The sequence below is a fragment of the Leuciscus leuciscus genome (genome assembly GCF_965113295.1).
Source record: "Leuciscus leuciscus genome assembly, chromosome: 10".
Classification (NCBI taxonomy): Eukaryota; Metazoa; Chordata; class Actinopteri; order Cypriniformes; family Leuciscidae; genus Leuciscus; species Leuciscus leuciscus.
The window spans coordinates 24,244,160-24,256,789 of NC_138734.1; the positions used below are offsets into that span (position 1 = coordinate 24,244,160).

General features: G+C 39.9%; 1 protein-coding gene across 1 annotated transcript in view; it reads left to right on the forward strand.

Annotated features, from left to right (window-relative positions):
- Positions 1-7,530: 7,530 nt before the first annotated feature.
- Positions 7,531-12,630, forward strand: part of myo7aa (myosin VIIAa) — a 50,806-nt gene continuing 45,706 nt past the window's right edge. Inside the window, exons 1-2 of the mRNA XM_082182832.1 lie at positions 7,531-7,663; positions 10,948-11,017. Coding sequence (XP_082038958.1) covers positions 11,000-11,017 — 18 coding nt within the window. The 5' untranslated portion in view covers positions 7,531-7,663; positions 10,948-10,999. The remainder of the gene's footprint in view (positions 7,664-10,947; positions 11,018-12,630) is intronic.

Below are 12,630 nucleotides of genomic sequence, written 5' to 3' on the forward strand. Positions count from 1 at the left end.
AACCCCTTCATTGCAAGCATCTTTAGTACTTAGCAGAACCTTTTACTGTTATGATCTGCTGCAAACTAGATGTATAATCAGACACCAGGCACCGTTTCTGATGAATCTTAGCCCATTCCTCATGAGCAATGCCTCCAGTCCAGTTCAGTAATATTCTTGGGTTTGCGGGCTGCAACCGCCTTCTTCAAATACCACCAGAGATTTTCTATGGGGTTCGAGTCCGGTGACTGTGATGGCCACTGTAGAATCTTCCAGGACTTCTTCGAAACCAAGCCTTGGTGGAATTTGAGGTATGTTTGGGATCATTGTCCTGTTGGAAGGTTCAATGACGCCCGAGCTTCAGCTTCCTTACTGATGGCATGATGTTTTCTCCTAGGATTTCCTGATACATCAATGAATCCATCTTGTCTTCCACATGCTGCAGGTTTCCAGTGCCAGAGGATCACTGAGCCCCCAACATGCTTAACTGTAGGCAGAGTGTTCTTTTCAGCATATGCTTCATTCTTCTTGCTCCAGACATAACGCTGATCCAGGCCGAAAAGTTCTCTGTTTCATCGCTCCACAGAACAGAATCCCAAAACTTCTGTGGCTTATTTATATGATTTTGAGCAAATTTGAGCCGACTTTACTTGTGCTTTTGGGTGGTGTGCGTCTTGGAGTTCTGGCATGTGTTTAGTACGCACCTTACTGTGCAGCTGAAACCTCAGTGCCTGTTGCCACCAAGTCTTGCTGCAGGTTTTTTGTAGTCTCACTAGGGTTTTTCTGAACCTGCCTTCTCAGAAATCTGGTCACAGATGTTGATACCTTCCTTTTTCTGCCCCGCCCAGGTAGTGTAACCACTTTTCCTTTAACTTTGAATTTGCGAACTATGCTTCCAATGGTGTCTCTAGGAACATTGGTCATTGTTTGTGAAGGGCGACAATATCTTTTAACTTTTTGGACCATTCTTTTGTACCATATTTCTAACATGCAGTCAAACATGCATTGATCCAAGATGGCGGCGCGAGTACATCGCGAGGCTCGCGGTCTCTCCAGATTCTGTAATTTAGCAGTATTTTTCTTGCTCATTTCGGGTCTGTTCGTCCAGAACAGTTGTGCCTTAACATCGTACACCCAAGGTGAGCTTTTGGATATTGGTTTGCGAATTTCCGACAGTTTTATGGACAACCTTCGACTCCTTCCTGAGATCGCCAGATCACCCGAGGCTATGCACTCTGCCCGGCCGGGCGGAAGTGCTCGCAGGCGCCGGCGAGATCGTAAACAAAGGCGGGGGAAGCGCGGAGGACTAAGAGCTAAGCTAAAGCTAACACCACACCGGCTCTCTTTACCCAGCATTTTCCTTGCCAATGTACGGTCGCTGTTGAACAAAATGGAGGAGATTCGACTCAACATCACATACAGCAAGAGACTTTTGAACTGTAATGTTCTAATTTTCACGGAAACATGGTTAAACAGCGGAATACCGGACAACGCTATTGAGCTAGCGGGACGCCATACATTCCGGGCGGATAGAACATTAGATGGCTCCGGTAAGACCAGAGGTGGTGGATTGTGCATTTACATTAACAAAGCTTGGTGCACAAACTCTGCTATTGTTGGGAGACATTGTTCAGCTAACCTTGAGTTTCTCATGGTTAAATGTAGACCGTTTTATCTACCGCGGGAGTTCACTTCCACTATTATAACTGCAGCCTATATTCCCCCGGATGCTGATGCCAAGTTTGCTATGAAAGAACTTCACGCAGCCATCAGTAAACAACAGACCGTTCACCCGGAAGCTGCGTTTATTGTTGCGGGTGATTTTAATCATTCAAACTTAAAGTCTGTGCTACCGAAATTTCACCAGCATGTTTCCTGTCACACCAGAGGAAACAAAACCTTAGACCATGTTTACACAAACATGGCTGAAGCTTACGTCGCGACACCCCTCCCCCACTTGGGACAGTCAGATCACCTTTCTTTGTTCCTCACCCCCAAATATGCACCTCTGATCAATCGCGTGAAGCCATCAGTGAAGACCATCAAGGTGTGGCCTGCGGGGGCAGATTTCTCACTCCAGGAAAGGTTTCTACACACAGACTGGAGTATGTTTGCTTCTCAAGCCACCAGTGGCTCTCACACGGACATTGACTGCTACACCTCCTCTGTACTGGATTATATTAATACCACCATTGACAGTGTTACAACCCAGAAGCAGATCACCACATACCCAAATCAGAAGCCATGGATGAACAGGGAAGTGCGACTCCTATTGAAGACACGCAATACTGCCTTCAGATCAGGAGATGCACAAGCCTATAGCACATCCAGAGCAAATCTGAAAAGGGGCATCAAAGAGGCCAAGCACTGCTACAAGCTTAAGATAGAGGGACACTTTTCCAACGCTGACCCTCGGCGCATGTGGCAGGGCATTCAGGCCATCAGTGACTACAAACCCTCTCACTCCACCCCCGCAGCCACTGATGTCAACTTCCTGAACGAGCTAAATGACTTTTATGCTCGCTTTGAAAGAGACAACAGAGAAACTGCCACCAAGCTCAAATCCTCAGCTGACCACCCACCGATCACACTCTCCTCCACAGATGTCTGCAATGCACTGAGCAGGATCAGCACGCACAAGGCTGCTGGACCAGACAACATCCCTGGACGCGTACTCAGGGCATGTGCGGAGCAGCTCGCTGGGGTTTTTACAGACATTTTCAACCTGTCTCTTGCCCAAGCAGCTGTACCAACATGCTTTAAATGCACTTCCATTGTGCCAGTGCCAAAACACTCCAGCCCGAAGTGCCTTAATGACTACCGCCCTGTAGCACTCACACCCATCGTAATGAAGTGCTTTGAGCGGCTGGTCCTGGCACACCTAAAAGACTCTCTACCATCCACATTGGACTCACACCAGTTTGCCTACCGTAGCAATAGGAGCACAGAGGATGCAGTCTCCATGGCACTGCACTCTGTGCTCACACATCTGGACAATAAGAACACTTATGCACGCATGCTGTTTGTTGACTTCAGCTCAGCATTCAACACTGTCATCCCAACTAAGTTAATAGCCAAACTTGGAGACCTGGGCTTCAACACCTCCATGTGCAACTGGATTTTGGACTTCTTGACCAACAGACCCCAGAATGTTCGATCAGGCTCCAACTGCTCCACATCCATCACACTCAACACTGGTGTACCACAGGGCTGTGTGCTAAGCCCGTTCCTCTACTCCCTCTTCACCTCCGACTGCAAGCCTGTGTACGGATCTAATTCCATCGTCAAGTTTGCGGACGACACTACGGTGATTGGTCTCATCAGCAACAACGATGAGACTGCCTATAGGGAGGAGATCAAGCACCTGGCCACATGGTGCACCGAAAATAACCAGCTCCTCAACACCACCAAAACGAAGGAGCTCATCGTGGACTTCAGGAAAGTGTCAAGAGGCACACACGACACCATCCACATCAATGGAATGGCTGTTGAGCGTGTCTCCAGTTTCAAGTTCCTGGGGATCCACATCTCGGCGGACATGACCTGGACAACCAACACCTCCAGCCTGGTCAAGAAGGCTCACCAGCGCCTTTTCTTCCTGAGGACACTGAGGAAGAATCAGCTTTCCTCCACTATCCTGGTGAACTTCTATCGCTGTGCAATAGAAAGCATCCTGACCAACTGTGCTACAGTGTGGTATGGGAGCTGTTCTGTTGCAGAGCGCAAGGCACTGCAGCGGGTGGTGAAAACCGCCCAGCGCATCACTGGGACTCCACTACCTGCCATCGAGCACATCCAGAGGAAACGCTGTCTGCATCGAGCTCGCAGCATCCTTAAGGACTCCTCTCACCCAGCCCACAGACTGTTTTCTCTCCTGCCCTCCGGCAGGCGTTTCAGGTGCCTCCGGACCAGGACCAGCAGACTAAAGAACAGTTTTTTCCCCAGAGCTGTCTCTTTATTAAACTCTAACCCTCATTGATCCCACTCCCCTCATATACTGATTGACTCTCCTCTCCCTCCTCACACCTGCCTCCATTTTGTTATTTGCAATACTATAATGTTCATTTGCACTGCTGACTGTTATTACAGTAACAACTGTTTACATATGCATCTTGCACTACTACCTTGACTGGAATATGCTCAATTTGCACTGCCGACTGTTTATTTACAGTACCGACTGTTTATATATACATTGCAATACCGTACTTTAACTGTAATATGCAATTACTTTCCACTGCACTTTCACTCGGATAGCTTCTGTCCAAACTTTATTTGCACTACTTTAAATCCATTGTTATACTGCTCATTAGCCTAACTTATACATATATCTATTTGTTAAATTCTGTTTATAGTAATAGCCATCTGTATATTATGCTCACATTCTGTTTATAGTAACAGCCATCTGTATATATATTCATAGTACATATCTATCTGTAAAATTCTGTTTATAGTAACAGCCATCTGTATATTATATTCAGTACATATCTATCTGTAAACATTCTGTTTATAGTAATAGCCATCTGTATATTATTATATTCAGTACATATCTAGCTGTAAACTCTGTTCACAGTAATAGTTATCTGTATATTATATTCATAGGACAATCTATCTGTAAATTTTTGTTTATAATAGTATTCAACTCTATATTTATTCAGTACATATCCATGTTCTGCACTTATGGAACCACTGTATATCCTGCACTTGCTGCTATTGCACTTCTGGTTAGACCTAAACTGCATTTCGTTGCCTTGTACCTGTACTTGTGTAATGACAATAAAGTTGAATCTAATCTAATCTAATCTAACGTGATATTCAACAAACCTAGCCAGTTCAGATATTTCATGTGTTCTAGCTCCAGCACACCTGGTGCAACTAATGAAGCCCTTGATAAGTTGCATCAGTTGTGCTTTAGATAATGTTCTGCAAAACATTTGGCTTTTAACAAACATTTTGCAGATTAGTGCTGTTGTGAGGAATTCTATTCAGGGGATTAAATAATTTTGAGACTCCAGAAGTCATTAAACGTTGCATTTTCAGTTAAATTTGGGGAAACCACTTGAAACTTTTGTTGTGTTTATTGCTTAGTTTATAAGCTTATTGTTCATTGCAAACAGCTGAAAGTTTATATATACTGTATGTATATATATATATATATATATATATATGCATACACGCATGCATACATGCATACATATGTGTATGTATGTATATATGTATATACAGACGTGCTCAAATTTGTTGGTACCCCTCCACAAAAAAACGATTTTGCTCAATTTTCTCACAATTTTCTCTGAAATAACTTGAAACTGACAAAAGTAATTGGCATCCACCATTGTTTATTACATATTTAAATCAGACTTTGCTTTGTTTTATATTGTAAATAATAAAACAAATGAAAATGGCATGGACAAAAATGATGGGATCCCTAACCTAATATTTTGTAGCACAACCTTTAGAGGCAATCAAACGTTTTCTGTAGCTCTCAATGAGACTTCTGCACCTGTTAACAGGTAGTTTGGCCCACTCTTCCTGAGAAAACTTCTCCAGCTGTCTCAGGTTTGATGGGTGCCTTCTCCAGACTGCAAGTTTCAGTTCTTTCCATAGACATTCGATAGGATTCAGATCAGGACTCATAGAGGGCCACTTCAGAATAGTCCAATGTTTTGTTCTTATCCATTCTTGGGTAATTTTAGCTGTGTGTTTTGGGTCATTATCCTGTTGGAGGACCCATGACCTGCGACTGAGACAGAGCTTTCTGACACTGGGCAGTATGTTTCGCTCCAGAATGCCTTGATAGTCTTGAGATTTCATTGTGCCCTGCATTCAAGGCACCCTGTGCCAGACGCAGCAAATCAGCCCCAAAACATAACCGAGCCTCCTTCATGTTTCACTGGTCTTCTTTTCTTTGAAAGCTTGATTTTTTCGTCTGTGATCATGGAGATGATGTGACTTGCCAAAAAGCTCCAGTTTTGACTCATCTGTCCAAAGGATATTCTCCCAGAAGGATTTTGGCTTGTCAATATGCATTTTATCAAATTCCAGTTTGGCTTTTTTATGTTTTTCTTTCAAAAGTGGAGTCCTCCTGGGTCTTCTTCCATGCTTCTTCCATTCGTCTTCTTCTGGGTCTTCTTCACTTTTGCTCAAAAAGCGATGGATGGTGCGATCAGAAACTGATGTACCTTCACCTTGGAGTTCAGCTTCTCTTTGGCAGTTATCCTTGGTTCTTTTTCTACTATTCACACTATCCTTCTGTTCAGTCTGGGGTCGATTTTCCTCTTGCGGCCGCACCCAGTGAGGTTGGCTAAAGTTCCATGGACCTTAAACTTCGTAATAATATTTGCAACTGTTGTCACAGGAACATCAAGCTGCTTGGAGATGGTCTTGTAGCCTTTACCTTTACCATGCTTGTCTGTTATTTTTTCTGACTGAGCTCCTCAGACAACTCTCTCCTTTGCTTTCTCTGGTCCATGTTTAGTGTGGTGCACACAATGATACCAAACAGCACAATGACTACTTTTCTCTGTTTATAGGCTGAATGACTGATTACAAGATTGGAGACATGTGTGATACTTATTAAAGAAACTAATTAGTTAAAAATCACTATAATGCAATTATTTATTATCTTTTCTAAGGGGTACCAACAAATGTGTCCAGGCCATTTTAGAATATCTTTGTAGAATAAGCAATAATTCATCTCTTTTCAAGAGGAATGAAGCATTAATTTCAATGAGCTGTAAGGGTACCAACAAATTTGAGCACGTATGTATATGTAAATATATAGGCTATGTATGTAGGCTATATATGTATATATATGTGTGTTTTTTTCTTCTTCTTTTTTTTCAATTTTCCACTTAATAATTTGTACTGTTTAGTAAGCATATACACTTGACATCCAGTCAAAAGTTTGGACTAATTAAGATATTCTGAAGGATTTCTGAAGGATCATGTGACACTGAACACTGGATAAATTATGCTAAATTTTCAGCTTTGCTTCACAGGAATAAATGACAGTTATTTTAAATTGTATTTACAGTATTTTTGATTAAATAAATGTTATTTTTATAACTCCTTTTTAAGAAAGTAATGAATATGGCAGACTTGAACAAAAAATGCATGCACATCTCTGCCTACCACAACTGACTTATGTTATGAGAGGCATCCTAGAGAATCTACTTGTCATCTCCAGGTTTCATTGCAGTAAAACTTCAGATCTCAAATCAAACGGCCCGGAAAGCAGTGACCTTTTCATCAATAATACAGTTAGGCCTACTTGTAAAATACTGGCTGTTCATTGAGAGTTTGATTGTTGGACGTCTTTTTATTTAGTGTATCTCTTGCGTGTCTAGAAAATGTTTCGTATCTCTCTCTCTCTCTCTCTCTCTCTCTCTCTCTGTGTGTGTGTGTGTGTGTATTGTAACCTCTCGTGACTCGTGAGCCTCTTGCTCCCTCCTGTCACTCATTCTGTGTCTGTCCTGACTCCTCCCTCCCCGTGAAGGATCAGTGACCGTGAAGGAGAGGACTGGAGAGTGTCGCTATCCCCATAGTCATCCTCATACAGCAGTGCAGGTGTCACACTCCGAAGACGACACACAGGCCTGTGCTCTTCATCCAGAGTCATTCTTCATCTCGTCTGACGCACCTGTGGATGTCTGGAAACACACAGAACAGTCTTTCCTGCGTTGTGGTGAGTGACCAGTGTTTGGTCCTTCATGTAGGTTTAAATCTTATTACTGAAATCATTTTCTACCCTTTCATTTCACTTTGTTTGTTTGTCTATTAATTCATTCTGTATCCCTTGTACAGTTAGTCATTAGTGCTGCTATACCTGTTTATGGATGTATATCAGTAAATCTGTAAATAGTACGATGGAGTAATTACATTTAATAAGCTATGTTTTGTTTTGGTACAAAAAAAACATTATTCCTAAAGCATTCTGAAACTCACTATCACAGCCGTTACTGTTTATCAGTGTTTCTTAGATTTATAGAGGTGACTGTAAGCAGTGAAATTGGAGTATTTTGTCTGATGTATGCTAAATTACAGTGTCTTCTCAAGGACGAGACACAGATTGCATGGAGGTTTGCAAGTTTTTCTTGCTTTTCAGCATTTCGTTTATCCTCTGGCTTGTCAGAATTTGCTGTCCAGTTGAGTTTTCTTGCCAAAAAATGACAGCAACAACATCTAATTAATAATGCACTGATATTTGAAGCCAGTACAATTTAAGGAACCTGTCGAAATCCACTGTTTCCAGTGTGAATACAGGGTGTAGAGTGTCTGTGAAACCTCTAACTTGTTACATAACCAATGAAAGATAAGTCTAAAGATCAGCTGTGGGTTTAAAATAGTCCTTTATTGGTATTTTGGGCGTTAAGATTTTTCTTTGGCCGCTTGAATCTGTCCTGTCATTGGTCAGAACAGGAATCAAATCGGCACCCTGTGGATTTTGGACTAAGAAGTTCTTAAATTGGCCTGATCCAAATCATGTTTTAAACATACCCTGTACACGAAACAAGAAGGCCTCCATCTCAGGAGGGTACCTGTTGGTACCTGTACTTGTGGTACACAGGTGTTTTTTAATGTTATTTACAGTAAAGTTTATTTTACAGGGAGTTTTCAACATGTTTGTTCTTTTAGATTTTTATTTATATATTCAACAGCAGTTAAATGCAGACAGCTTTTATGTCTGAAGTTTACAGTTGGAAATTATTAATTGATTAATCAATTGGATTTGGGTTGATAAATTGGTTTAGATGGCATCATCGTGGTTTTAGTTGATGTATAACACAACCCATCAGAGAAGTTAAAATGCTTAGAAAGTAATAGACACCCCTCCATTTTTTTTCTTCAAGTTTATGTATAAAATCAAACTTATTTATTTATTATTTAATTAATTAGAATTTGAATGGTATGATATTCATATGCTATTCTATGTTGTCATGTAAATGCCGTGGTGCATGAATATGATCATCATTCAGTTGGTACATATCAAAGTACCATGATATTTGATACCATGGTATCGCCACAGTACTTTTTGTGAGGGAAATGAAAAGAAATGTGTAGTGGCTCTTCAACACACGGACCCAGTCCCGTATTTATTAGTCTGTTTAACCCCTCTCCCGTGCATCCAGAGTGTGCCGTCTTTATTCCCAGACGTCAGCTGGTTTAATTAGACAGTAAAATATTAATGTCTATGTGAATGCAGCTCTATTCAGCACATTTATCCTGTTCGCCCCTGCGTGTCCAGCCCAGATTAAACAGCTAGACTTACAGGAACTACACCAGAGTCTGGACCAGAGTTAACTAAAACATTTTAGTTACTTGAAATAGATAGATAATAGACAGATAGATAGATAGATAGATAGATAGATAGATAGATAGATAGATAGATAGATAGATAGATAGATAGATAGATAGATAGATAGATAGATAGATAGATAGTCTTGGTAAAGATGGCTTAAAAAGATCATGTTTATCAGGAGGTCATAGGTCAGCTGTTGTCAAAGGGAAGTTAAATAGAGGAAATGTGAGGCAGGTCGTCCACGGCTGAATAATTTAGCATGAGAATGTTTACAGCTGCTATTGTCTTGTTTGTTTTACCTTTTTTTCCTTTTTTATACACTTTAATTTACTGCTCTTGCTTTTGATATGGTTATTGTTTGTTTCTGTTCACTTGGTTCTTAAAAGCTACGGAGGCGATGTGTTTGTGTGTCTGCTTGCACTGTAGTCAACATTCGAAGTGGATCCAAAAAGTTCATCAAAGTTGTCCTAAGACAAGAACGGGTATTGTTCAAAATTCATGTGTAACTTTGATGAAAGGTTTTGATCCACTTGAAATGTTGACTACTGTATTTCAGTGTTGTGTGTCCCATTGTCCACAGGAAATCAAAATGACCAATTCTTGTTTTTGTTTTTATTAAATATTGCAGTATTTAATATAAATTATTGATTTATCCGTGCACATCATTATTTATGTATATATTTCTATTTTTAAATCATGTGCTCTCATAATCTTTAAATAAAATAACTTCCCCTCCATCTTGTAGCTCATCTCTCCTCTGATGATGTGTTTACTGGCGCGAGGGCGGGACAACCTGTCACTCACAGGAGATCCACCAATTGCAATCCACAACCATCTAATCAGTTCCCCATGGACAAAATCAAGTCCCGCCCTACATTTGTTTCTCATTCGAAAAGACGTTTCACTCGTATTCATCACAATAGGGAAGCAACATCTGTTTAATGCTGATTTTATATATATTTATCTGTGTGTTTATCTGACTTTCAGTGCTTGACTCATTAAATTTCAATTTAATGTGCAAGACAAAAACAGTATGAGTGTTGCATGAGTAGTTGCCATGTTGCTCCATCTAAACATTTTTTTTTTTTATCTAAATCTTATGATTAATATTCTATATTTTTTATACATGCAGGCTTATGACCTCATATTACTTGAAAGACTATTTGCAATATTTGTACTTTTTTTGTCATACAGTATTTGTATAATAAAACAGCTAAATATTATTAAAAATTGTGAGAACTGAGAATTGGAAAATAAATTAGGTTAGAGTTAAAAAAATATCCATATTTGTTCGTTCTTTCTTTCTTTCTTTCTTTCTTTCTTATTTAAATGTTCAACATTTGGTGTTGACAAAGCAATAAGTAAAATTGAAGTATAAAATAAAAAAACAAGGTGAATAAAAGTCAAATAATCGTACAAATCGAGTAAACAAATAGTATAGACAAATGAAATAAAGCAATGGTGTACAATTCATTTTAAAGAGAATTTCAACGAGTTTCTCAGGTCGAGTGACAGATAATCTGAATCTAATGCTCTGTGCTTCACTGTGTGTTTGTCAACCAGAAGCATTTTGTTGGTACAGTATTATGACGATGCACTTTAAAAGAAAGTTTGCAGATGTGTATGAGTGTTTTGGGTAGCACTAATCTTGATGTGTGGCTCTTTCTCAGGGTCTCGTGTGGTGACGTCTGATGTCCAGGAGGAAACACAAACAGCACAGTCATGGTCATTCTACAGCAGGTACACAAACACTTCTGCGGAAGTCTCTGGACCAAAAATGTGACATGAAGTAATTTAACGCCGTCTCATGTGACAGTTTGCAGACTCTGCTCAAGCTGTGTGCCTTCATGTGTTTTGAAAGAGGCGTAGCTTTGGAGAGAGCGCTCTAAAAAGAGGGTGGAATCTCATGCTTTCAAAGCTAGCTTGAGTAAAGTATTTGAGTAAATGTCTTTTTGGCTTTTTGTAGTTTTACTGAATATCATAGATATAAGCAACTTTTACTTTCTACTCTCTTACATTTTTGAATAAGTAGGCCTACTCTTTATTCCAATATATTTGTGATGAGTAATGCAACTGCTGAATTCGTAACCGCATACTAACATACTACTCTTACTATCTTTGCCAAATAAAGATATGGAAAATAGGAAAATACGGAAAATAGTAAGAGTAGTACCATAGTATGCGGTTCCGAATTCAGCAAATTACTCCTTACATTTTGCATGGCACCTAACTTTTTCTGCAGTGGTTTATTTCTGCTACAATGCAAGCAATATCGCCATCTACAGGGCATTGAAGGTACTATATCTTACTCGCTTACTTACTGAGCCCTACTCACCTAAACTAGTCAACAAGGCTATTTTACACAAATGCGAGTGCATTAGCAGGTAGTTTTTGAATCGCAGGTGTTTCATAAATGAGATGAGGATATAGCTGGAGCCGTTGAGGAGGCTGAAACCAAGTAGGCTTTGAATATTTCATTTTACTTAACATTATTTTATTGATCTATTATATTGAAGAGACCTTGAAGAGATTTTGGTTTACTTGTGTCCGTTTTGAGCACTTGAGCTTAACTGAACTTGACTGTTTGTAGACGTTTAAGAGACAGTTGTGTCGACCTTGATTTATTGGAGTTTTGAAGTGTTCGGTTTTATTTAGATTTTCGAAAATAAGCATCCTCACAAATCAGCCGTTTCTTGTTTTTCACTGGTGTGTCTCTTAGGTTTTGAGGACTAATGCGTCTCATTCAGTATGAGTAAAATACTAAAGTTCATTTAAAACCAGATACTCTAAGACTTTTACTCAAGTCATATTGGAATTGGTGGTTTGTAACTTGTAATGGTGTAACACAGTAACATATCTGGGTTTTGCTTTATTTTGATGGTCCTTTTAACACATTCTGTTGACTATAAGTAAAGTTGCACTCCACATGTCTACTAACTCTCATTAGAGTTTTAGTAGACTGGTAGGGTTAGGGTTTGAATAAGTTGACATGTACTTGTAAAGTTACTTATATTCAGTAGAATATCTGTTGGAGGACCATCAAAATAAAGAGTTGGCAGATATTAAGCAGACAGTTTACTAATACTCTAATGACTGCTATAGTTGACATGTCGTTGCAAAGTTACTTATAGTCAACAGAATGTTATAAGGGACCATCAAAATAAAGTTACCGCTTTTACTCAAGTGTAGTTTTCAGGTACTCTTTACACCTCTGCATGCTGGCTGTGAATGTGTTTTGTTCTTTGTTACCTGTAGAGGTCAGTTGGGAACATCACTGGTTTGACATTGAGACACATGTAAACACTTGGTCCAGAAATAAAGCTGCTTCAGTGGAGCGGAGAACGTAAATGCTG